The sequence below is a fragment of the Mercenaria mercenaria genome, chromosome 14 (assembly GCF_021730395.1).
Source record: "Mercenaria mercenaria strain notata chromosome 14, MADL_Memer_1, whole genome shotgun sequence".
Classification (NCBI taxonomy): Eukaryota; Metazoa; Mollusca; class Bivalvia; order Venerida; family Veneridae; genus Mercenaria; species Mercenaria mercenaria.
In genome coordinates, this window is record NC_069374.1 from 6,456,793 (window position 1) to 6,484,739 (window position 27,947).

A 27,947-nucleotide genomic window follows, 5' to 3' on the forward strand; every position below is an offset into this window, starting at 1 on the left:
AAGCAATACTTAAAATCCAAATCGCGCAGTCTTAGGTAACCTAGACTCCAATATTTTTCGATATTTTTACCTTAATGACTGATTTTACTAAATTGCTGTTTATATTGACACCGTTTTATTATGACGTCATAACTATTTTACGTGATGTCACAGGAAGTAAACACAGACTTGTTGCATGTGACTGTGAGTATAAAAAATCTGGCTTAATTTTATTTGATTTAGAATTTGTTATACCAAATTTTTTTAAACAGTTAGGCAAATAAAATTTCAGTTTTGGTATTTCATGATTCGCAGTTTCTTTGAATTAAAAACGACTGTCATTTTCGACATTTTGAGTATGCACACATTTTTGACTGGCTTTTGCAGGGTCGGATCCAGAATTTTGGTTCAGAGGGGCGGGCAAACCTATGTTCAAGTCCAAATGTATGTTTAATATTTTTGCAATCTGGCGTACTGGATGTACACATTTTGTAAATTGCCCTAAGTAATTCAAAAAATCAACTTGTTTCGGTCGGTCCCTCTTTGCTAAAATTGTATCATGTAAATCACTATTTATTGAAGTACCCACATTTTGACAGATAGTTCTTACACCATTAAAATCAATTTTCACATATTTTCGAGACCCAGTTTTTTTCACTCAAACATACACGAACTTTGCCACTCTATTTTTTTAGAAAATTCAGTTATAGATGTAATGGTGGTGAAAAAAAATGAAACCAAAAGTTTAAACATGAAATTAATGAAGAGTTACTGCTTTTTATTTTTGCAATATAATATTATAGTATCAGCAACTTGGAAAATAATTCTGAAAAAAAAATTCTAAAAATTTCACATGGGGATAATCTAAATGCGTGATTCATTTGAATGCTTGAAACTGAAGTTTTAAACTAAAATAATTAAATGTTAACAGTTCGCTTTATTTGTCGATACATTTTCCCAATTTGAAAACAATTAACCGCGTTAAAAATTCCAAATTAGATCAGGGGCCTTTTTCCCAAAAACCCTAGAAAAAACTTTGCCCGGCATCACACCAAACTACAGTAGTTTTCAAAACGTCCCAATCCGTCTTAAAAATCGTAATGCGGGCTGCGATTTGGCTAGAACGTTTGTACTTTAGTCGGATGATATCCGTAATGCGATCGTAGTTAGTTCACGAACAGTTCTTTATATGTACATAGCATCTTTACCCCGTTTGAAGTCCGTTTATAGTCTGTTCAATTTGGGAAAAATTACGCGTTCACCTCGTCTGGACACCGTTTGTAAGCAGGCAATGCCCGTCGGTAGTCAGATTAAAGCAGTTCTTAACTAGTCCTGCTTCGTTCCGAGTACGTCGAAATACGTTCTCACTTGTGTGTAACTCCACCAATTTGGCCACAGACAGTTTAACTCGTTCTGATTATGTCCTCATATCACCCCTAGTACGTTCAAAACGTAACTTACAAATTAGTTTCTTAGACAAGAGAAGAAAAAGCACCGGTCACCGAACTCGTTTTAATATTATACCCCAGTCACACATACGGCGCGGATAGCTACGTTTAGCCACGGATAGAAACGTAGCAATCCGTACCTGAGCTGTACCTTAAAGTAGTAATCCGTATCAATCCGTACGACCCTGGTACGGATCGATACGGTTAATGTTACAAGTACGCATTTCAGGTCTTACCGGTTACTATGAATACCAGGGCATGTGGTAGCGGTAGCTCTACTATGCATAATTGTCACTAACAAATCTTTTCATTTTTACATGCTGACATAATTACCCACCCACTTTATTTTCAATGGAATAAACGCATTTAAATCTACAAAAACATTTTAAAATATGAAAAAATGACATTAATCAGAAGTGAAAAGGTTACATGGTGCATTTTGTTTAAATGACGCTTCAAATGCAGTATGACGCAATAGCGTTCCATGTCAGAATGAGGTATTACAGGAAATATTTGAACCAAAATATTATCAAGCAGCAGTCATTTTGTATTTTTATTCTGTAAAATGCATTTATTTCTAGAATTATTTCGAAACTTTTTCATAAAATAAGCAGTTAAGTATCTATGTGATGAATATTAACCCAAAATGAAACTTTCGACCTTAGCTCCTGTAATGCGCATTTTTAACTATGTTAAAATATATTTAATCATGACGCGGCGTAGATCTGTAAACAATTCGTGATGTTTAAAATATATAAAATGTTGTATAATATTTTTTTTCGGTTCTGATATGTATGTGAATAAAACAGGGAAGGATTATTACATGGCGCATGTAAGGCGAATGTGAGTGACGTGAACACGAATGAGGAAACACGAGTGAGGAAACACGGAATAATTGAGATGCTATAGGATATGGTTAAACTAAAATAGTGTGTTGTACTGGGTGAAATAATGCCAAATTTAAAAAACGTTTCATCCATGACAGTGATAGTAACAGGGAAAGCTAATTGATAAGTAAAAATATCACTATAATATATGATATTTAAATTTATTGCATGACTCCATAATAATAATAATATATGAATCGCCGGTATATATTTTATGCTGTATGACTGGCCTGTATTTCATGATGTATAATTGACTTATATTCAAGTACTCTGATAAGTGAAAAGATAATATGAAATTCAGTTTCTGATGTCATGTATGAAACTCTTATGGAATGACTTTCCGGACATTAGTCAAAACTATTGGCTAGCGTCCCTTCGGTTCTCAGGCAATAGTTTTAACTTTTGACCTGCAAGTCATTCAAGTACATGTGTAACAGTTTTTGATTTGGAGGTAGACTTTTTTCATATGTTAAGGTAGTTCTGCACGTTTGAAAAACCGGAAGTGATGGCGTAACGTCATTTATCCGGAAAACGTAGAATAAAGCCTGGATTCGGCGTACGGAAATGAAAATCAATTTATGAATTAATCGAAACATGTGAGTAAATTTGTTATAATGGCACTGTTGCTATATTTCTTAAGTCAAAATATGATATTAAAACATATGACACGTTAAAAAAATTAAAATAATTTCTTAAAATTAACGTGAAATGCCCGGTTCCCTTTAATCATGGTAAAATATCTCAAAAGTAAGCACACGGACCTATACATTTTATTTCACCAAATTATAGGCCATGTGTTTATTTACAATTGTGAGAAGTTTCATCAAAATCTACATTGTAGAAAAAATTCTATTCGCGAAAATGTTATGAAAGTTATGATTTTCCCATAGACTCCCATTATGAAATATTGCGTGAGGTCCAAATTTTTCAAACCAGCCTAGCAAAAAATCAAGCACACGACCCTATCTTTTTTATTTGCTGAATTTTCTAGGTATATTTTGAAGTTTTGAAAAATTGGAGTTTAATCAAATTCTACATTGTAGAAAAATTTTTGATCCAAACGTGCAGAACTACCTTAAAGTAACATGAAAATGTAAAATCTGGTAAAAAAACTAGTGATTTTTAGGGTGATGTAGTTCGACTGCTCTCGGGTTAGCTTTGGCATTTTCTTCTATAAAGACAATGCTCTGGCAGCTGAATGTAAACATTATATAATGCAGGTGTTTTATTTCTTTTTAAATATTTTGAAACACTAAATTTGGAAATGAAACTTGTGGTTTTTAGAGCATAGTGGTCTCGGTTCAAAGGCGATTTTAACACATTTTATTTGGCAGGAAATGTTTATGTCTCTTAGATATCATTTTTTTTTTCTTTTTCTTTTTTTTTTTTTTTTTGGTTTGGTTTAACGCCCTTTTTCGACAGTATTATGTAATGGCTGGCAGTTAACCTAGCCAGTGTTCCAGTACAAAACTATTTTTCACAAGTAACTGCACTGCCAATTTCCCCAAATGTGGAGGACGAATGATGATATTATATCGTCATAGAGACCACATACGCCTCGCCCGAGGATCACTCATGATCACGCGATCCGTAAATCTGTGTTCACCTTTTTTAGCGAATCGGGAGGGCTCTCTTGGATAACAGGTTGTGGACGAGATTTTACCCTACCCATTTTTTCTTGCGCCGAAACACATGAACGCTTGACAACGAGATTATGTAGATTGTTTTCGGAGTCTAATGAGGAATAAATATCTAAAGATTAAAAAAAGTGTTAGATGTCAGTATTTGTTAACTTAAAACATTCTGTTTACCAATTAAAGAATACGAACTTTTTCATTACTACATTTATCATAATATCCTTGGATGAAAAATCGGGATTCCATAATAATTTGAAATTGGGGAAGTTTTTGGAAATAAGGATAATCGCTCAAAAATAGTTTTATAGATATATGGTACATTTCAGAATACGATGGCTAAAAGGCACGTTGCCAAGTGTACTCTGTTCTATAAAGGTAGTCTACTCCTAATGGCACGTACTCGGCTACTTCCGTGTGGTTTGTAATACGTATTCGCGACAGGCAATATTCGGCATTCAAGCTCAATGCGCGGATAGATTTCTGTAGAAAACAGACATAACTGCATATGAAAAAGAAAACGTACTTTGCCTATTATTATTACGGATTGAATGCATTTACTTTGAATTTTGGCTGAAATATGCAAAATCAGTAATTTTTGTCAAAACTAGAGGGAAATATGGAAATACTTCAGTGATAGGCAATTGTGGATGAATTCGGACTCAGAAGAAAACTCCCCAGCCCCACCCCACCCCCTTAATACACAACAGTATTGACCATAGGAATTGATCACGGATCTCGGTCTAAGACTTCGATTAACAATCATGATAATTATACTCGCTGACACCTCTTTCTATGTAGAATAAGAGGACAGTGAACGTGGGAAGCTTAAATTTTATTATTATATTTTTATAAAATAATAATGATATTAAGGTCCATTCAAACTCGGAACGAATTCCGTGTTAACGTTACGTCATTTCGTCACGTTTACGTCTTTTAACGTTTCTAAGGGAGATAGCGTCATTCAAAATAGTCAAACAATGAAAGTATTTATGTTTTGTTAAAGAAATTCCGTTTAAATAAATGTCAGCTGTAATGTGTGGTCCATAGACGTGACATAAAACACTGCTGGAGGCACGGTACCAGTGGCCACAAAAATGCTGACTTAATGCAAAGGTGAGGACTTTCAAAATGTGTTCACGCCCAGTAGTGCATGCAGCTGGTTATGAAATGGAGAAAAAACAACACGAAAATGTCGTAAAATCGCATCGGATTTTTTTTAATGGTAAATAATTACTCGAAAATTTACCAATTTATTCTTATTAAAGCAAACCCTTGGAGAGAACTGAATACCAAGGTCCATAATAACGCTCGAACCCCGAACCTCGTGATTCGTAGGCGGACACTCGACGCTTAAGAATTGACCAAACAGCAGGCTGTTGGGATGTTGCCTATAAACCTACTATCACTACATTAATTTAACTAGATGCCACTAGAGACACAACCTTTATTGAAACGCTCAGAAGTTAACAGCAAAGTTCAGAATGTCTTTTCTATGGGGAAAATTACCTCCACATTGATTTGCCAGAAATATTCAACGCAATATTTGTATTCATTTTGCTTTTGTATTTTCTAAAGCGTAACCGACATAAAAGGCGAATATGAAATGATAATTATTATTATTTCTTTTAATCCTCAATTTCATGAAGAGATGAACAAGATACATAATATGTATATACAAATCACAGACAATACATTGAAACATGAATATATATAACTTACAAACAATATTCTTAATGATTATGAACAATAAGTATTTGATACTGCACGATTGTATCAGACTATACATGTACCACGATTATACACGTGATTTGCGTTAGTGTTAGATCACTACACTGGCGCCAGATCAGAAAGAAAATGCCTCTGTACATGTTATACCCTACCCCTAGGTATTCTATAAGAACCATGGTCATGAACGGGAAAGTGCACTAACCCGTTTTCAATCGTAACATTTCTCAACTTAATAAACGCGCAGTTCGGTGAATGGGTACCTAGCAATATTGAACAAGCGATAATTTATCTTCCATCGTGCACCAGTTCACATTGTCTCAATATTCCATACTGCTGAGATTATACATATTTTATGCTTTCGTCAACGTTACAGAAAAAAACCTTGCTTGAACTTCCTAATGAACATCCGGTCTAGAGGTCACGGCAGTGCGCACATGTTTGGCGAAACGTAAACAAACAAAAACAGATTTTAAAAAAATCAAAATTTTACACTAAAACTCGAAATGAAGAATGAAATTCATCTTGTATATGATCTTTAATTTGAAATCGTACATTGGTCTGCGTCTGTTCTGTATATTTTATTCATTTTGCACATTTTGCTGCATTTTCACATTTTAGCGAACACGTGTAGTAAAATGACGATTGACATACATTTTTACAACAGCCAATCAGAATGGTTTTGTAATCTAGAACGGAACTTCACCAGGGAAGTTCAAGCAAGTTTTTTGTGTAATGTTGAAATTACTATAAACTACGCGTTGTTTTTCTAAGATAAAATGTATTGAAAAATGTGACCGGTACACAATGGAAGATAAATTACCACTTGTTTGATATCCATAGTACACATTTACCCCACTGCATGTTTTAGGTATGAAATGCGCGATTGAAACGGGTTAGTATATTTTCCCGTTCACGACCATGGTTCTTATAGAATACCTAGGGGAAGGGTATATGTACAGAGGCATTTTCTTTCTGATCTGGCGCCAGTGGATCACTAATAGTAATGTTTACAAAGTGGCCTTTGCTTGGTATATTCTGAAAGGTAACCGTGTTTTGCACTATTTTGCAATTTTTAAACAACTTTTACCGTGCCGTTTTTTTTTATATATAAATTTTGTATTTAAGGTATCTCCTCAAGCTCAAGTAGAGACAAATTTCAAAGTGATAGCCACTATTCAAAACATTTGCAGAGAACTCATTCTACCATTAATTTTAATAAAAGAAACATTGTCGATATCATTTTTTCTATAGTGCCTCAAGTAAACGGATTTAATGAGACAGAATTCGTACTTCAACATTGAAAAAAAAATAAGGTCGAATGCTGTGTTTCTGTTTTGAATTTTGCTTACTCCATTTAAAAATAACCTTAGTGCAGATGTAAAACCTACCTAAATCTTCCACAATATATAATCTAAGAGTGAAAGCAAAATAGAGAACTTTCACCGCGTGTAACTCAATATTTTTAAAGATGTGTAACTCTACCCCTTCTGTTTAAGTAGTAAATTCACTTTGAACACCAATAAATCACTTATAAGATTCATCTTTTTCCATTTTTGTACAAGAAATCATTAATAAGTCTTGAAAGAATTAAAAATTTACTAGGAAAAAAAGGAAAATAAGGGGGAAAAAATTGGTCCCAGTAGGGCTTGAACCTACGCCCCCCTAAGAATTGCAGTAAAAGTAGGTTTATGGTAGTATTTGAATACTCTCCAAAAAGGAGGTTCTCTTTTAGTGAGACAATCCCCAAGGTAGCAGATGCCGGTTTTTTCTACTACTTCGGACTTCCGAGCAATGTACCAAAGTCGGACGGCTTCTGATTTCTTACGAGATGCAGACCTGAAAATAAAAAAGATACCCGTTTACATCTTACTTGAAGACTGAGAAATAAAATACATAGTAAACTTCATACAAAGCATAGATTTTTAAATCCACAAGCCACCTGAAAGATAATTTCAGCCCGCGAAAATACGTGACATTTCAGCCCAAATTAGCCATTTCTCAAGGTGGCCTTAAATGTTAGAGGGGAAATGATAGAGCCAAATGGCCACATGCATTCTGTACCCAGTTTCAAGTATTACTTGCAGACCTGGACAAAAATATCTGTCAACCGATTACTTTTTTCACTATTTTCAACTGTGTGAGGCTTATATGATATTTGACAGTTCACGAGAAGCTGAATGCTGATAGTGGCATATACGCATTTCAAGCAGTTATATGAAAATAATGCCATCAAGCTTACATTCGCATCTGCCAGAATTTCTGCAACATACCATTCTTAAACTTGTTAATCAAAAACTCACATCTACAAATATTTCAAACATCAAAACAGCCTTCCCTTCAAGGTTTTATCTTTTATGACAGATTTTGACACTGGCCAATTCGAATCTGTGGCTGGAAACTACCAATTGCTACCTTAAGGACCAAGACATGCATCTCCATGGACAATTTGGCACCTGATTCTAAGAAAATGATCTATGACAATTAAAACCTTACCAATATCTAAACAATGCTTTGTTCTTCTTGCAAATTGCACATGTCGAAACAATGTCTATAATATTGTGGATTTGGCCACATTTTACACACCCTATTTCTTGCTGCATCTATCTTTCTGACATTAAAAAAAGACTTACCTACTAATACATGATGGCCACAAATGTTCTGTATTAGCATTGTGCACAGCCCTGCATACTTGAGGAACAGAATTAAAAGCAGCACAGGTTACTTACCCAAGACTAACACTACTTCAAGTCCGCAAGGTCACAAAAAGCCGCTCCTGTTTACGAGTACTTTTTCATATTACCTTACATACAATAAATATATATTACTTATCTGATATATAATACTAATTAAAATACAACTAATATCAGCAAATGTATGTATAAATGAAAACTGTACATCTTCAGTGAACCAAAGGATGCCAATTCCTACATAAGTGAAACATAGTCCTCAGTGAAAGGGAGACAACTTGTGCAAATTTCTTTTACCAACCTGCAAAAGTCCATTCTTGATGAAAGACATATGCCCCTTTCCAGTTTGTCATTAAGGCTGAAATCTGATATCCAGCAAGCTGATAAGTACATACTTTTTCTCCTGCCTGGTCATTTCTGAACAAACATTGCAACAGAAAGTGTGTAAAATTAAAAAAAATCATATACTTGCCTTAATATTTCTGGATAATCATAGTTTAGCCATCAGTTTGTATTAAGCAATTTGGATTATATGCTGAACAGTCATGCTTAAAGGATCTACAAGTAAGAGAAGCTACAAACATGCCCATGAAAGAAGGAAAAGCTACTTCAAGATAGGCAATCAACTATACAAAAACAGACACAAACCTTGTGAACAGGCAGAGGTGTTAACTTCTGGACAAGACCAGGTAGAGACTTACACAGCGCTGAAACAACTCAGATGCACAGGAAATACTGCATATATCTAGAGATGACAATCCTGACTTGACACTACAATACAGACTGAGACCAAAACCTGAAAAAGACAATGATAACAATAGAAATAAAGTTGTTGAAAATGTAATTATAAATATTTCAAATCTACAAGAACTTGTAAAATCCTTGAACGGACATATATGTGATCAACCACACCTAGAAACACAAATAACCGACAGAACTGGACTTTTCATAACCCTGTCAGTGAATTGTCACCACTGTCACTGCTCATCCGGAGAGATTAACATGTCCGAGAAAGTAAAGAAATCACGTGGTCCCCCGGCCGGGGCACTGAATGAAATGCTTCTACTGCCCGTCTTGAAGTCACGAATGGGACTATCAGATGTTCTTCTTGTGCTATCATGTCTAAATATCAAAACACCGAATCGAAATACACTACAGAGTAAATTAAATGTTCTAAGTGACACTGCAACACAGATAAACAAGAAACAAATGACAACAAATCAAAGATACCTTGCAAGAATCATATCTCTTGCAGGAAAAGAAAAATCTGTTGACACCCAGTATGATACTTCTTTCTCTAGTAGACCTCAGGCCGGAAGTGAGAAGGCCCAGTAGAGTTTTTCTCCACTTATTGAGCATACAAGTTTAAAGAAACATGTCCTCAGTATTGCAGTTGCAAATAAGCACTGCATGAAAAAGAACTGTAATCACCAAAACTGCAAGAAAAATTATCCCAGTGATGCTTCAATTTCAGCCAGTGAAGGTACTCTCCTTCACCAAAACCTTAACAACATTTCCGAAGCAGGTCACATCAAAGTTCGGTCTGTTACTACTGACTCAAGCTTCCAAGTTGCGAAGGCATTAAGGGAATAAAATACAGAGAAGAAATCAAACATTCAACATTACAAATGTTTCATCCATAAATAAAGGACTTTAAATAAACACGTAAAAAATCTCAAACTCAGCAGTATACCGAAAAAATACGACAAAAACACATATACCCAAAAACTGGCTACTTCAGTGCGCACAAGGGTGCGAATGGAACTACAAAATCTCCGTGGACTGAAACAGAGTACCGAAAAATGTGTAGAAAATGGCAGCTTATCTCTAAAAAATATTGTTCTGCTTCAGTGGACATCATAAAAATTGTAGACAACACTCAACAGTTTGCTCAAGTCACCTAAAGAGCTACAATACCAATTTCTTGCCATTTGGTGTTCATCTGTCATTAAGTAGAAGTGATCAGGACAAAATAACAAAAGAAATCTATCTATCTTCCGTAACCGTCGAACCCCTTGCGGGGACGTAGACGTTTTGCGCGTCAAAATCATAAGAGAAAGAATATAGTGATAAAAGTTTAGAGTGGAAGAAACTAAAAATAACTTTGGTGAAATAGAAAGGTTAAAACTTGAGTTAGCAGGATAACTAGGGCGAGACATGTTCAAGGCTGCAAACTGCGGCACTGAACTGCTCTAGGGTAGGGAGGTGGGCGACACTGGGGGGCAGTTGGTTCCAATGGTACACAGTTCTCGGAAAATAAGAGAACTTGTAATAGTCAGTGGTTGCAAAAATTAACCTATAACTTAGGGAACGGCCATAGCGGACACATCGGGTCATTGGAGTAAGGTAATCTACGATTGGGATAGCAACCAGATCATGATGAATCTTATAGAAGAGTGATAACCTAGAATCTATACGCCTTAAATCCAGTCGACGAAGGTTTAGGGAGTGTAGCATATCTGTTACACTGGAAGTACGGCCGTAGTCAGTCTTGATCCAACGGGCGGCTCTCCTTTGGACGCTTTCAGTTTGGTCTATCTGGGTTTGGGTGTGGGGCGACCATACCTCGGAGGCATATTCAAGCTGGGGTCGGACTAGAGTCTGGTAAGCAATGGTCTTAATGGGTTGGGATTTGACCTTAATGTTTCTTCTTAAGAACCCTAGGGTTTGGTTACCTTTTTTGGTTGACCAATTTATGTGATTGTCCCATGATAGGTCATTTGAGATATCCACGCCTAGGTATTTAGCTGAGCTGACCGATTCAAGTTGAACTCCATGTAGGTAATACTGGGTAGGGATAGGATGTTTCCTTCTAGTGGCGTGGATCACTTGACACTTAGAGGGGTTGAACTCAATATCCCACTCCAACTCCCACTTTTCTAGAAGTTTTAGGTCATTTTGGAGAGTGACAAATTGGTCTGCAGATGACAATGTTAGATATATTGCCGTGTCATCTGCAAACAGACGGACTTTGGAACTAATGTTTTGTGGGAGGTCATTTATGTAAGCTAGGAAGAGCAGGGGACCAAGTACAGACCCCTGCGGGACACCTGATGATACTGGGATAGCATCAGAGGTAGTGCCATTTAGTACTACGGATTGGATCCTATTATCTAAAAAGCCTTTGACCCATCTTAGTGTGTTACCTCTGACTCCATATTCATGCATTTTTAGTAGGACTTTCTCATGGCTAACCTTGTCGAAAGCCTTACTACAATCTAGAAGTATAAGATCTACTTGTTTCTTATTGTAGACTGAGGTGACCAGATCATTTACTAACATAACTAACTGAGTAACGCATGACCTTTTTTCCCTAAATCCATGCTGTAGATCATACAGAATACCATGGTTGGTGAAGTGCTTAACAATTGATGATGAAACAATGTGTTCAAGAACTTTGCATAGGACACATGTTAATGAAATTGGCCTATAATTTACTGGATTTGACCTATCACCTTTTTTAAAAATGGGGGCAACATATGCAGATTTCCACTGGGATGGAAGTGAACCTTCCTCCAGGAATTTCTGGAATATGACCTCAAGGATGGGAGATAGTTCTACAAAGAGTGTTTTAAGTATTATAGGCTTGATTTTGTCAGGACCACTGGCCTTATGGGGGTTCAGCTTGCTGAGAAGTTTCTCAATACCATTTGTACCTATCCTAATATCTGGCATAGTAGAGACTGAATTTCCATCTGGGGTTAGTTTCATTTTACTGAGCGAGGCGAGGTTTAGTGGTGATTTGGGGCTAAAAACAGACTGAAACTGTTTGTTCAGTACTGTTGCCTTAGCTATATCATCCAGATGGAGTTTATTTTCATACTTAAGGGGAGGGATAGAGGAAGATTCCTGTCTCGAGTGTTTAATGAGCGAGTACAGTTTCTTAGTTTTGGTTTATTTGGGAGTGAGGCATCAGTGTTATTCAGGTTTAGGATGTGCTCAAGATACTGGCTATAAGCCTCTTTGACCTTTTTCCGCACTAGATGCTTTAAGTCTAGAAATTTCTTTCGATCAGAAGATGAGCTACTTTTCTTAACCTTTTTAAAAGCAGCTCTGTTCCTCCTTCTGATTAGTTTCTTAATGTCCTGATTGACCCATGGAAGGTGATCTGTTATAGTTGACTGTGTGGAAGGAATCCATTTTTCTGTAAGGTTGTTTTAGGGTATTTGAGAAATTTTCCCATAACTCTTCTGTGTTTAGTGCGGAGTATTTACCTTCATTGGTCATAACCTGGTGGTAGTCAATTAATGACTGTTTTATTTCCTGCCAGTTTGCTTTTTATACAAGGGAATTGTTCGAGGCTTCTGGTAACATATCCTTGCGGATGTATTGACTTTTGTTTCTACTATATTATGATCACTGATGCCCGGTATGATGTTGACCTGATTTACTAGAGTTGGGTTTGTAGTAAGGAATAAGTCTAGAATATTATTTCCTCTAGTTGGTAAGTTGACCATTTGGGTTAGGTTTGAATCATTAAATGTTTCAATAACCTGGCGGTAGAAGGTAGAAATAACAACTGTTCTAGATAAAAATGAGCTAAGAAGCCTTTCCCACTTGTATAACACCAACCTCTGTGAAAACCTACACTCCACAGTCTACACCTATGCTCCCAAATTCATCTGTTGGAGCAGGAACTTTCCAGCACTATGCCACTCGGCCACACATTCAAGAACTATGGGAAGCGGTCTAGCAACTATACTTCTAGCTAAATCAGTCGGTATCAAAACACGTGGCAGAAGCCGCATGTGCCTACAGCTAAAAAAGTATGATGAACAACGTGAATACCACCAACGAAGAAAAAGAACGGCAAAATATAAACAAACAAGATTCTTCTCCCGTAAATGCAAACTATTCCGCACTGTATATCTGAAATCCATGTACACTGATCTCCCATCAACATCATCAATGAACCAGGACCTCAACTACGGTTTACATGTGTGAACATTAAAAAATAATGGTGAAAGCAAACCCGCTAAAATAAGGAAACATGAACTAAAGACGGAGTAAAAAACTGAAACAAGAAACTAAACATAGTGAAGGATTAAACTGTCAAATACAACTAATACCTTCTAGTGCAGGATACATCTGGGATACCCTCTGTGACCTGTGCATTCTCCTTCAGCTGCACATACTTGCCTACTGTTATTAACAGCACCAGGCTCATATGAAAGATGTGTTGCCTTCACACAAAGATTTTATGGCATAAATGTGACACATGAATTTCCCGTGATAATGTAATTCCTGGATTTGAGAGCCAGTATGCTAAACGATGTGCAGACAATCTGACACGTTTACCGGAAAACATAAATCTATAAGATCCGTAACCATAACGGTCAACATCACCAGTCCAAAGCATGCAGTGTTCGGCTTGAACAGACTTTTGCGAAAGAACTAAAAGTAAACTTTCTCGAGTTGCGGCATTATGAGTGGCCGAGAAAAATGCACAAGCCATTATATATATATAATTTTCGTAGACATTTCCCCAATTTTACTGGTGTTGGTGATAAAAATGCTAGTTTTTTTTTTCCATAAGTTATCTGTTTCCAATTTACACATTAGAATGTATTTCTCTTTCTCTCTCTCTCGTAATTTTGGAACATTACATACTCTGACAATTTTATATTTTGAATGAATATTGAATAGAAACCATTATACTGGACTATTATGATAGAAAAAAGTAAAAAATATTCTTAAAACTTGCGTGATCACTGTTTGATATTTGCTCAAATCGACATGGTTTAGCAAAATTATGTGACAGCTTCAATCAGCGGCATAGAGAAATCCTATCACTGTGTCAGCTGGTTTAATATTTGAACTTTTAAATTCATGTTCTAGTATTCAACATGAACATATATTATTGCATATTTTTTTCTCTTCAGATATCTGTTTGAGAGTTGCTGTACATAAATGCCGTAAGTTTTACTTTTCCTTAATTTTGTAACTTTAATTTATTACTTAATTTTGATATATTCCGAAAGAAATAGCGATAACTTTCTTATTTCTGAATGAATAATAAAAGAGTTAGACTCAGATTTTTGCTTAGGCCATTTTCTATCTGATAATTTTATTTTAATATTGTTTTTGTGTGTTGGGAGAGAAAGAAAAATCGCTACAGAAACATGTATGGACTAAATAATTCTTTCCTGATTTTGATGCTTGTATACAACCTGCCTTTGAAATAACTTAAGAAATGAAGTACAAAAGATTTATTTGCAAATTTAACGAAGCAATTTCCTTTGCCATCAAAATAAAATGAAGATTTATGTATATTATACCAGATTTCCGGCGGACATCCTCGGCTCCTGGGTAATCTGGGACAAACTCACCGGCAACAATGACGACGACTGGGTTGACCGTTTGAACCACATCTATACAGTGGTCATTCTAGCCGTGTTTTCCGTGTTTGTCGCCGGTAGCTCGTACGTTGGTGAGCCAATAGCCTGCTGGCATCCGGCGGAGTACACAGGTATGTAGATGTTTTATGTATTATGTTTCTTCATTTTATTGGTAGCACTTTGTCATTACCTTCGCCCTCTGTCTGTCTGTCTGTCTGTCTGTTTTTCCAAATTTAACTTGCCCGCGCTTCATCATAAATCATACTACAGGGGGTCATTCAGTGTAACGGAGTAATCTACATATGGCGTATACCGTCGACACGTACTGATATATTTTGTCTGGATTTATAGCGCATTCAATGCCATTTTGAATATTATTTTTCTGAACTAATTCTCTAATTGGTTGACTCTATAGAAATGATCAGCCTAGTTGTGATAAACTGAGGGTTTTACGGTTGAAGGATTTTATTGTGAGTTATATATTCTTGTTCGCGGTTCATTTCCAAATCCCATCGCTGGATTTCAGTGAGTGTTTACGGGAATGATTTGTATAAAACCTAGTTTTAAATACTGTCGTTACGTTCTGCTCATATCATTTTTGGCGGAGTTATGGCTCCTTAAGTATTATACATTATTAGTCCTGTATTGCTTAAACCAGTTTCGGGGACTATAGCATTATAAATAGTGACGCAAATGCATTAAATTTCCATTCCAGCGCACCAAGTGAAATATGCAAACAGCTACTGTTGGATCAAAAACACGTACTATGTGCCGATGAGTGACACGATACCGCGTGACAACAGAGATCACGTGCATCTAGAAATCACGTACTACCAATATGTGCCACTTATTTTGCTCTTCATGGCGTTCCTCTTCAAGGTATTGTCATTTCCGTTGTTGTCTTTTCTGCGCGGGGTGGGGGGAGGGAGAGGATGGGGGCACTAAGGGGGAGTGTTGGTGGGCTTATAGGTCAGAGACCACCAATTCAAAAAAGTACAGGGAACTTACTGGGAATGAGGTAAGCGTATACCTGGGAATAAGGTAAGGTCTGTGCTGTGTTCTGATTGGTCAGTCATGTAAACAAACCCAGGAAGTGATTATTTTTCAAAATTGATATTTTTTCACAGCATTTACAGTATTTTATTATATAATTTGACAAAATTTGCTACATTTTATGTGTATTGAAAAAAAGTTTTATCAAACGAATTTCTCCCGCCATATCAATGATGTAAACAGGGGGTCACCTCATTCATACGAAAATTACTTAAATAAAGTATCACTATTCATATGTTTTTCGTCCGATATTTTGGTAGAACTAAGATAGTTCTTGAAAAACTTGTAATTAGATATACGTGTTTCGATGTATGGAAGGCCGTACACGCCATAATGTTACAATGTAAGTCTATGGGAAAACAATTGGTGGTCTCTAACCTATAGTCTCCGCAATGGCTGTCCGTCTGCTTGTCTATCCCGAAATCCTTGACAGGATGACCTTACAGTTTCAAGAGATTTTGGTCGAAACTTATAGGTAACATAGTTATGTATCTCTATGAAGTGAACTGTCAAGACATCAGTAGAACAGAGGAAGTTAAAGGTTTGTTTGGATAACTCCGCTTACAGTTTCAAAGGAATCTGCATTAAATGTACTAAAAGGTTTCACTTTGAAGTGAACTTCCGCATATTGCCAGAGCATGATTTACCTTGTCTTGACAATGAGTTATATCACTAAGATTTTACAAAATATGACATACTAACGAAATGTTTTTTTCCGAATAATTATAGCTTATTAGCTTTGTATCGGGAAAGATGCACAAGTTCTGCAGGCAGCAGCGTAAATATTGCGCGACTTTAGGAGGCTAAAGAACGAGTGCATATCCCGATGCAAACGGAAAATAACCTTTTCTACACGTATAAATGTAATGTAAATACTATGAATTTATTTAATAGCCTGCATAAGAACTGAACTAAATAAAAGAAATCATGCAACATTACGTCATGCACCAGATATGAAATTCAGGCGTCAGTGTAAAGAAACTTATTACGTACCTAAAATTATTTTCCATTGAGTTTCAATGGACCGCGATCGTGCAATATTTTTCCATATTGACGAGGAACCCTTTCTTATCGGACGTGGAATGTTTTCTTAACGTAATAATGGAAAGAATCGCGTGACGTCCATGGAGTTCACGCGCACGTTGCGACAACAAGTTGACGTTATTTTCGCGGAAAATATTAATGCGCGTCAGTTTGATTTGTTTATTACATTTTCGGAGAAATTCTGTTCGTATTTTTCTTCTCTTTCGTTACAGAACGATATTTTAGACATAAATTAATTATTTAGTAGTGGGTATGTAATAAAAAGGTTATCAACTTTGTATGTGGATATATGCACTCGTTCTTTCGCGGATAATATTGCGCTCCTAAAGTCGCGCAATATTACCGCTGCAGAACTCGTGCATATATCCACATACAAAGTTAATAACCTATAAATATTGACGTTCATGTGAGGAAGCCATCCAGCTGGCTTACGGAAGGTCGGTGGTTCTACCCAGGTGCCCTCTCGTGATGAAATTATGCTCGGAGGGGCACCTGGGGTCTTGCTCCACCATCAAAAGCTGGAAAGTCGCCATATGACCTATAATTATGTCGGTGCGATGTTAAATCCAACAAAATAATTAACGGGGACCTCTTATTGTTGCGCAAGTTGTCCAATTAAGGAGTTCTGTCCCTTTGAAAATTTATGAAATGCCCAGATAACTCTACGGCTTATACGTTTAAACAGCTGGTCAATAGTTTTTGTCATACATGTAGTCCAATCTTTGTTGTTTTTGTTGTTAGTTTTGTTGATGTCAGTAGCCACTTTAGATGAAAACTTTGGCTTTGAAATCTTATTTCTGTCGTCGTGTAAAAAGACTAACCGGTCAGTTGAACAGCTATAATCTGTATCGATACGATCACTGCATGTTCATACTTAACCTTATAAATTGCTTTTATTTTTGTGTATAATCATCAAAGATAATTTGCGAATTGTAATATGGGACAAATATAAAGATTTTCTATGAAATAAGTATTTACTCATACATGTTTGAAGATCGTCTGATATTTTATGTATGCCAATGAATGTAACGCTTACAGATTACAGCAGAGCAGGATATACTGTAAAAATCATTAATATTCGTGGGGGACTTATTTTCGTGGATTTCATGGTTGAGTCAATCCACGAAATTTAATCCCAACGAACAAAATTTGAAATCAGCGAATTCATATCCCCACGAAATTGCCCTTTTGACCAAAACCACGAAACTTCATACCCACGAAATTAAATGATTTTACAATAAACGAAAACAAAACACGTTTTCCGATGTTCCTGACACGTGTATTGGATTACGTTTAACTTTTAGAGATATGTGTATATTTGCTAATATTCATCTTTTAGCTTCCATGTCTGATATGGCGGAACTTCTCTGGGTATTCCGGCATTGACCTTCCCAAGGTCGTTGAGTTAACGACCAACACGCATTACATCGAGGACAGTAAACGCCTGGAAAAAATCAATGAGATATCAATGGTGGTGGATCGCTGGCTAGAGGCAAATAGACAGTACCACTGGAACATACTGGTTAGACTAAGGCAGAGACTGTCAAGAGTTTGTTTCTGTATGAACAGAAGAGAAGGGACATACCTTACAGGTAATTTTATCTTTTAGTTTAAAGAACGGACATATATCTGAAGGCGTGTCAGAATTTTTTAATATTTAAATGCGTCCTTAATTTTTATCAAAATATATTTTTTCTAGCGTGTATTTGAATGTTCAAAGTTTCTAAGCTCCCACCCACTTTAGGGCGCAAGGGCGGCATATAGAAATTGCAGCGTCCGTCCGTTCATTCGTTCCGAAATTTCGTGTCCGGTCTGTAATTTTGTCATCCATCAAGGGATTTTAATATAACCTTGCACATATGTTCACCATAGTAAGACAATGCGCCAGGCGCGAGACCCGGACCTATAGCTTAAAGGTCAAGGTCACACTTTGAAGTCGAATATCAACAGGGATTTTATCCTTTCTGATCTGTAACTCAAACATCCATTAAAGGGATTTTGATATTACTTAGAACAAATATTTACCACAATCAGACAACGTGTCAAGTGCAACACCCAGAACTCTAGCTTAAAGGTCAAGATCACACTTAAAATGGCAGTTGTTGTTTTGTTGTTGTTGTTTTTTTCTGTCCGGTCCATAGCACAGTCATCCATGAAATGATTCTTATATTACTTGGCACAGATGTTTCCCATAATGAGACGACGTGTCGTGCATATCTCCTAGACCCCTACTCCAAAAGTCAAGGTAACACTCAGAGGTCCCTTTCTTTACCCGTCCGACACATAACTCTGTCCTAGGTCAAAGGATCTAAATATTACTTGAAACAGATATTCTCATAATGAGACAATGTGTCATGCTCAACACCCAAATACCTAACTCAAGGTCACCGTCATACTTAGAGGTCAAAGTTCATTAGGTTTTTTCCAGTCTAGTCCATAAATCTGTTATCCATCAAGGGGTTTGATATTTTTGGCACGAACGTTTCCCGGAATGAGACGACTTGTCATGCACAACACCCAGACCCCTAGCGGCGTAGAGATCATGTTCACTCCCAGAGGTCAAATATCAATACTTGTAGTTTTTTTCCTGTCCGATCCATAACAAACAGATTATAAAAAAATGACGTTTAACATTTACCCAGGTATTTGCCGGTTACCACTTCCATTCAAATGAAATATGAAGGGGTATGCACATTTTTAGTTGAAAAAAAAATGAACGTCTTATCATGTACCGGTCTGTCACAATTATTATTCAAAGTCTTCTTGAATATATGAGCTAAAACATCAGTAATGCATCTATTGTATACGCTTGTTTAGAAAAAAAAAGAATGTGTGGTCGGACGGGCGGAAAAGGTCAGTGTATTATAGAAGATTCATCATAGTGACTCATAAATCTGACCAGTCTTTTCAAACTAGTAACCGTAGAGTTATGTCCCTTGAATGGGTCAAATTGCCCAGATATCGACAGCGTCTGCTCGATAACTGGGGTAATTAGGAGAAGAGGATATAGTAATGGTATCCGTCTGTCCGATTGTCCGTCCGTGACATGTTTTTTTTTTTGGTCCGAAGCATAATTATAAAGCTGTTGAAAGTCTGCTTTGCTAAAGAGGTCATTAAAAGTAACAGTGTAGTCCGCCCGCTTAGCTCATTAGATAGGGCGTTGGTCTACGGATCGCGGGGTCGTGAGTTCGATCCTCGGGCGGTGAGTCTTGATCCTCCGAGACTATTTGATAAACGAAATTGTGTCTGAAATCATCAGTTCTCCACCTCTGATTCATGTGGGGAAGTTGGCAGTTACTTGCGGAGAACAGGTTTGTACTGGTACAGAATCCAAGAACACTGGTTAGGTCAACTGCCCGCCGTTACATGACTGAAATACTGTTGAGAACGGCGTTTAACCCAAAACAAACAGAAATGACAGTGGATTGTGAAAACAGCATAGAATCATCTGTAACAAACCCCATATCCAGGCCAACAGCATGTTTAAAAAAATGTAGATAAAATATGTAAAAAATGTGCATAATCATCTTTCATGTTGCATAAAATGTGGCCAACCTCATTATTTACCATTATAACACTGTCTACATGGTACATACCTCTTTTTACTTTTCCGTAGGTCTCTACATGTTTGTGAAATTATTGTTTGCTGTAAACGTGGTATCACAGTTCTTCATTCTGGACGCTTTCCTAGATGGTTTCTTCAGTCTATGGGGCATTGAGGCCATGTACAGTCTTGCCCATGAATATGCCATAAAAGAATCCCGCAGGTTTCCAAGAGTTACTCTTTGCGACTTCGAAGTTCGAAGACTGCATTTAGTTCAGGTAGGGATAACGTCAATACGTTTTGTCTTGAAATTTTAGTGGTGTGTCTTAAGCAGGTTTTCAAAAAATGATTAGAAGAATAAGGCACGTCGTTGTTTGGGTGTGGGTGTGTGTGTGGGAGGGGGGGGGCGGCTTCTAACTGATACTTTCCACTCAATAACTTTAGGTTGAATTACTGAAATGAAACTTGGTATATAAGTAGCAAACCCAAGATTAGGATTGCATTTGCTTTCTGTTGCATCATTTTTGTGCGGATGGGGAAGGGTTAGAGCCACATCAAAACAAAGAAGGTCATACGGCGTTTATCAGTGAAGCCACGATCACTGTTACTAAAAATAGAAAAAAAATCAGGTTTCCACTCAATAGCGCCCGTATGGATTGATTTATGAAATTTAACACGACCTACAAGTAGCCTATACATAAAATAAGGCTGGGTTTGAATATAGGATCAGTGGGGTCCAGATCATGGGTAGCATAATACATTGAAAATTCCACCGCAGCGCAATGGACTAAACATTGTTCTGTTGTACCTTTTGTTTGAGGGAAGCGGGCAGGTAGTGGTTCTAGGAATGGACGCAGTTTTACTGTTGTAATTCTATCTGAATATGAAACCGGGAGTCGTGGGTTCGTGACTCTGCTTCTTCAAATAAATATACTAACATTGGAGTCCCGTGTAGGGTGCTTTACACTAACAATCTTCTGAAGGAGGCACCAATATGGGTATCCTTTGGCAACTGAATTAGCTTACAAACAAAATGGGTAGTGATTTTAACTCTAGTCCAGGCTTTAGCGTTTTTGTAACCATTTAGATATCGTAAGGTCAATTATTAAAAATAGATAAAACACTGCTTCCAGTTTGTAACTTTAGCAAGGATTGGCATACTGCAAAGCAAACTTATAAGAAAAATTGGCTTAGAATTTATTTGGGATCAATGTTACCAGAAAAAAAGGATTCCGCTCTGTATCTTTAGTTTCGGTATACTTGTTGTATGCAAATTTGGTTTGTAGATAGATGTATCGAGATAAAGGTCGGGAATATATATTTATGGTCACTCGGGTCAAATTCAAGGTCATTATTACCAAAATAGAGAAGGAAAAAAACGGTATCCGCTCGGTTCCTTGGTTAGGAATGAGATAACTTAATTGTTGTGAATATTTTGAAAATTCCTCCATGGATTATTGTACCTTTTTTGTAATGTAGAAATTTTTGGAGGGCAGCTGACAGGTACTGGTTTTCATGTCAGTCCGGGCCTTACATTGTTTTGTATTTAAATATGAATGATGTAATGCTCATAATTTATTATTGTCAGCAAACTTTATATGAAGAACTGGTTTCGAATGGTATTTGGGTCTCTATTACTTAAGTTAGAAAAATTTAAAGAACTTATTGCACCTCTATATCTTAAGTTTTGGTACACTAATTGTCAGCAAACTTGGTGCGTAGATAACAAATAGATTTCCAAAAACGTTGAAACCTGCTTTCATGGGGTTGCTGCTTTTCTTTTAATTTGGATAGATAAAGGAAGTGATTTTCTATTAACTTCTTGACGAACTGTATTTCTATTTGACAATGAAAAAACTATGATATGAAATGCGTCATAGCCCAGAAAGTTAAGAGAGCGGTTGAAGTAAAGAAGTAGATTTTTTTGTTTTAGTTAGTCATGTATTGTACACTCGCTTTACTTGTCTATGCTACCACTAGGTTTCTAATTAGCGGTCTTTGTCAGTTTATTTTATCTTTTCCACTATAGCCGCATACAGTCCAGTGCGTCCTGCCTATAAACTTATTCAACGAGAAGGTTTTCTTGTTTATATGGTTTTGGTTCATCATTGTGGCCCTGATCACGTGCTCCAACATCTTGTTCTGGTTTTGGAGGTCATTATTCCAGAGAAACAGGACATGCTTTGTAAAAAAGTACCTCACAGTGAGTTCCAGGTAAGATTTTAAAATTGTTTCTTACGAAAGAAGAAGCACATGATGTCAGTGAGTTATTTTTGTCATTGCATTACTTTTGAGTGTGAATGAGGTCACGGTTCATTTCTTGCTTGTTACTAGTTACGCTTTTTAAGAAATGAAAAACTTCCTACATCCTAACTGGATTTACGATTCTTAGTAGGCCCGCCATAAGTAAGTAAATTTGACATGAATATAGTTTTGATCAAACTCTCTTTTTCATTTCTGCCAAGTTCCCTGATTATATTTTGAAGTTTTGAATATCCAGGGTTAATTGAAATTTTGCATTGTACACCCTTAGCTTATAGCTTATATGGCAGTCAAAAGTCATCATGGCATGAACAGGATCTATTTCGTTGAACTCTGTCATCCATCAAGGGAATGCAATATTACTTTGCAAAATTTTCCCCATAATCAGATGACGTGACTTTTTCATACAGAACAGGATTTAAATGTTAGTCCCCTGAATAAGCAATATGTTTTGATCCCCCCCACGCCCCACCGACAACAAAGTTGTAAGGGTTGGTATACTGGTTTCAGGTTGTCTGTCTGTCCGTCTGTCTATCCGTAGACAGAATCTTGTGCGCATCAACTCTTCGCATCCCCTTGACACAATGTAATGAAACAGTAACAACAGTAGTTGTGCATGGTGGCATGTTAGGTTTTTTCAGAAAAAAAAATTGCAGAGTTATGGTACTTTGTTTTTTTGTTACTATACTATATACATAGACACAATCTTGTGCACGTCATCTCTCCTCATCCCCTTGACACAATTTAATGCAACTTCACACAAGTGATCAGTAACAACAGTAGTTTTGCATGGGGCATTTTAGGTTCTTTCAGAAAAAAAAATGCTGAGTACAAAAATTTGTTTTTTGTTACTATACTTTATACATAGACACAATGTCGTGCACACCATTCCTCCTCATCCTCTTGACACATAATGCAACTTCACACAAGTGATCAGTAACAACAGTAGTTGTGCATGGGGCATTTTAGGTTCTTTCAGAAAAAAATTGCTGAGTTTCAGGACTTTATTTTTTGTTAACATACTATGTACATACAGTCTGCATGTGATATCTTGTGTGTGCCTAATCTTCCAAACCCTTGCACACAATTTAATGAAACTTTACACATGTGATCGGTACCAACCCTAGTTGAACATGGCGCATGTTACGTTTATTACGATAAATATTCTGCAGAGTTATAGGACTTTGTTATTGGACTGATTTATGGGACTTTGTTTTTTTCTTACTATACTGTATACATACAAGTGGTCTAGTATACTCGCAGTCCACATAATTATGCAATCTTGTATGCGTCAGATTGCAATATACTACATGTCAGTGCGTGCGGGGGTACATGCATCACCTTTAGTGATAGCTCTAGTTCTTCCTGTATAGTCAATAACTATGTCATCCATTAAGGGATTCTAATATTATTTGGTACAAATGTTTACCGTAATGAGACAACGTGTCTTATGCAAAATACTTATCTCTAACTCAAATGTCAATGCCAAAGTCGGAGGTCGAAGGTCATTAGGCTTTTTGTCGAGCCGCTTGCGGTGAGCTCGATATAGTTGTAACTTTTGGCGGTTAGTCCGGACAATAACTTTGACATGCATGGACTAAATTTGTTTATATTTGGCATGAATGTTTACCTCAATGAGAAGGATTGTCATGCGCAAACCCCTTGTTCCTATCTCAAAGGTCAAGGTCACAGTTGGAGGTCAAAGATCAAATTTAAGCTTGTCCGGAGCATTTCTTCTTCATGCAAAGTGGGATTTTGATGTTACTGGGCATGAATGTTCACCTTTATGAGACGGAGTGTTTTGCGCAAGAACTAGGTCCTTAGGTCTAGGGTCAAGGTCACACTTAGAGGCCAAAGGTCAGATACAAGAATGACATTGTCTGGAGCATGTCTTCTTCATGCGTAAGGGGATTTTGATGTAATTTGGCACATACGTTCAACACCATGACGCCACCTAGTTTATAGAATTACATCCCTTTGTTTTACTATAAATAGCTTATATTGTAACTTTTTATTACTGGCCGTCTGGAAAATTTGAGACAATGTATTTCTAGTTTTCCTTTCTGGTTCATGACTTTGTCATCCATTAAGGAATTTTAATGTTATTTGACACAGATGTTTCCCATAATGAGACAATGTGTCTTTCGCAGCACTCTTAATCCTAGCTCAAAGTTTAAGATCACAGTCGGAGGTCGAAGGTCAATAGGTTTTTTTTTTTTTATCTTTCTGGTCTTTACCTCTGTCATCAATTAAGGGATTTTAATATTACTTGACACAAATATTCCCCATAACGAGACAACCTCAAAGGTAAAGGTCAAAAGTCAACATTGATCTTTAATCTGTTCAGTCTGTAAAATATTTCTATATAAGTTCATGTGGCATATTGATATGTTGGTGCATTTTCTTCAGAATTATTTCCCTTTAATATGACGATTTTTGTTTTGTTTCTTCTTTCTCATATTTTCCCACCAATTTCAAAATGAAATACAAGTTATCAAACCTGAAATAAAATATCTTTTTTTCTTACTGTAGATAATTGAATCTAAAGGTTGTGTTATAACAAATTGTATATATAGTACAATAATGTTTATACATCATTGACAGATATCATATTTATGTAATACTGCTTGGAGATAATTCAGTAGGATAATTTTATTGCATGGCAATACTTCATTCACTCGTTTAAATAAAGTTTCCCAAGTTCATTAAAATATTCGAAGGGAAAATGTCTCAGATTGCACCATTTCTTGTTCGAACTAAACATGAACAAAGGCACACCTTGCAATTAAAATTTTCCCCCAGAAACATCTGCAATTATCTATCTATCATCACAATTAAAATAGATTTTCTTGAATTTCTCTGGGAGTTAAAATAATTTTCAATCAAATAACATAAATGTGTTGATGTGTAAAGAACAACAACAACAACAAATATTTTCAGACGTTCCACTGACAACAATGGTAAGCAGAGATTTTTTTCGTAAAAAATACAAGCCTTCTATGAAATACGTACAATTCTTTTAAGTTTGTGTTAATTTGTTTTACGCACTAGTATAAACGGTAAGGTGTATATAATTAGAGAAATGCATGTTGCAAGGCTCAGATATATGACAGTTTTATATATAATATAATGGCAATCCTATTGAAGTTGTAGATAATTTTAACTATCTTGGTACTGTTTTTAACTATACTGGTAATTTTGCATCAAATATAGAGCATTTGATTGGCAAGGCTTTAAAGGCTCTTAATTTACTAACGTATAATTGTAAAGATTTCGATCTTAAGCCTAAGTTATTATGTCAGTTGTTTGACTTATTTATAGGATCTATTTTATCATACTCTTCAGAGGTATGGGGCTATACGAAATCTAAAGAAATTGAACGTATTCACATGAAATTTTGCAAACGAATTTTAAATGTTAGAACCAGTACATGTAATGCAAGTATATATGGCGAGTTGGGACGATATCCGCTATATATAAACAGATATGTTAGAATAATCAAATATTGGTGTAAATTAATAAATACATTTGTACAGACAATATAATACTGCAATCTGTTTATGAGCTAAATGTGTCTGATTGTCAAAAAGGCCTGAATAATTGGGTGACGAATGTTAAGAATATGTTAGATATGTATGGTCTAACAGAATATTTTACTAACTGGAATAGAATAGACTCTAAACTATTTCCAGAAATGTTTAAACGTAGAGTTATAGATAATTATATACAGGTGTGGCACGGTTCTGTAGAAAATAGTTTAGTCTTAGATTTGTATAAACATTGTAAAAAGACGATAGCATATGAATATTATCTTGATGTAATGCCTAAAAGTCTTAGATTCAATATTACAAGAATCAGAGTATCCGCACAGCTCTTAGAATCCAAACCGATAGATATGGCCAAAACAGAATACCACGCAACGAAAGATACTGTGTATGTTGTAGAACATTAGATATTGAAGACGAATATCATTTCATCCTAATATGCTAGTGTTATAATGATATAAGAAAGAAATATCTTAAGAAATATTACTACAATAGACCATCAATGATGAAATTTATTGAATTGATTACTACAAATAAAAGGAATGTTTTTAAACAATTTAGCTAAATATATTAAAGAATCCATTGAAATAAGAAATACTATTATTAATGCTAATGGTTAATTGTAGCTTTGTGCCTAATATAATATGAAGTTCCAATTATATCACAGATGTTACGGTAAAGCCTTTGCCGATTCGTCAACCATGGGGAACCTACACCTACGGTGGACACCGCCGTGTGGTAGGGGGCATTCATGTGATGCTCACTGGGCACCACAGGGTGTGCTGCCATGAGGATGGTCTAAATATGACCCTCTCCTGGCGGCTTGACACCTCGGCATATGGCGGTGCCTACGGTTCGTTACATACACTTTTCTCAATTCATTTGTCAATTTTGCATTTTGACCAATATTGTTATTCATGATTGATATAACCTTTGGGCAATATACTTTGCTTTGTACTCTCAAATGAATACGGTTAACCTGTAATATATATTTGGGTACAGGCTACAATTGATTAGAACCAGTGTTAAGATACTTTTTATGATGTCGATTGTATTATTCATCCTCAACACCATGTTAACTTAAACTTTCACACGTGATACCATGTTTAATTGTATATTATATATATGTATATGATGATAAACTATGTACAAGTCAAAATAAAATGTATGTTCTGTTCTGTTCTGTTTATACAAGTTGGAAATACTTGTTATTCTGCGGGAAATCTTGTCACGTGCACCTTAATTTGACACCTACATGTGGTAAATGTACTTAAAGATAAATATACTATTTTTCTGTTTGGCAGAATTCATACATCGATGGACAAGAAACTATGCAAGAAGTTCGCCACATATCTTCGGGACGACGGCATTTTCCTGATCCGAATGATCCAGAAGAACTCAAACGATATTTTGGTAACTGATTTGATAGCGAGGCTCTGGGAAATATATCTTGAAAAGCCAGTCGTAAAGAAGATGCTTATGACGTCAGATGGCGGGAATACCGGAAACAACAACAGGATACGTGGGACGGCGCCACCAGCAAAGGAGAACTATATCTGACGGTGCAAGATCTTTTGTATATGTTTTCGTTGCAAATGCACCAGAATTATAGCAAATGGTTGTAATGTTCAGTATATGTTTATTTTATCGTCGCTCAAATGTTATTTGAAATTTTATGAAAATAATTGATTTCAGAAAGAGAGAATGAAATGTGTTTTTTTCTAAAGTTTATTCATCTTGTACAACTTTTCGATTAATTTTACAATGCAGTGGTAAATAAATTAACAATATACAA

At 36.2% G+C, this 27,947-nt stretch overlaps 2 protein-coding genes across 3 annotated transcripts in view; both read left to right on the plus strand.

Moving 5' to 3' along the window:
* LOC123528007 (uncharacterized) overlaps positions 1 to 9,701 on the plus strand; it is a 37,035-nt gene extending 27,334 nt beyond the window's left edge. The window contains exon 7 of the mRNA XM_053524003.1: positions 9,088 to 9,701. Within this exon, the coding sequence (XP_053379978.1) occupies positions 9,088 to 9,701 (614 nt within the window). The remainder of the gene's footprint in view (positions 1 to 9,087) is intronic.
* On the plus strand, positions 159 to 27,947 carry LOC123526259 (innexin unc-9-like). 2 transcript variants are annotated; one of them, XM_045305334.2, is made up of 8 exons: positions 159 to 183; positions 14,249 to 14,281; positions 14,648 to 14,835; positions 15,420 to 15,583; positions 18,141 to 18,393; positions 20,418 to 20,623; positions 22,375 to 22,559; positions 27,457 to 27,947. In XM_045305334.2, the coding sequence occupies exons 2-8, from the start codon at positions 14,277 to 14,279 to the stop codon at positions 27,710 to 27,712; spliced, it is 1,257 nt and encodes a 418-aa protein (XP_045161269.2). In that variant the 5' UTR covers positions 159 to 183; positions 14,249 to 14,276; the 3' UTR covers positions 27,713 to 27,947. The 2 variants fall into 2 exon arrangements, with proteins under 2 accessions (XP_045161269.2, XP_045161268.2); XM_045305333.2 differs by lacking the exon at positions 159 to 183 and adding an exon at positions 4,900 to 5,064.

Coding starts and splice junctions, on each gene's coding strand:
- LOC123526259 (XM_045305334.2), top strand. Junction 14,836..15,419: donor GCATCCGGCGGAGTACACAG/GTATGTAGATGT, acceptor TTTCCATTCCAG/CGCACCAAGTGAAATATGCA. Junction 22,560..27,456: donor TACCTCACAGTGAGTTCCAG/GTAAGATTTTAA, acceptor TCTGTTTGGCAG/AATTCATACATCGATGGACA.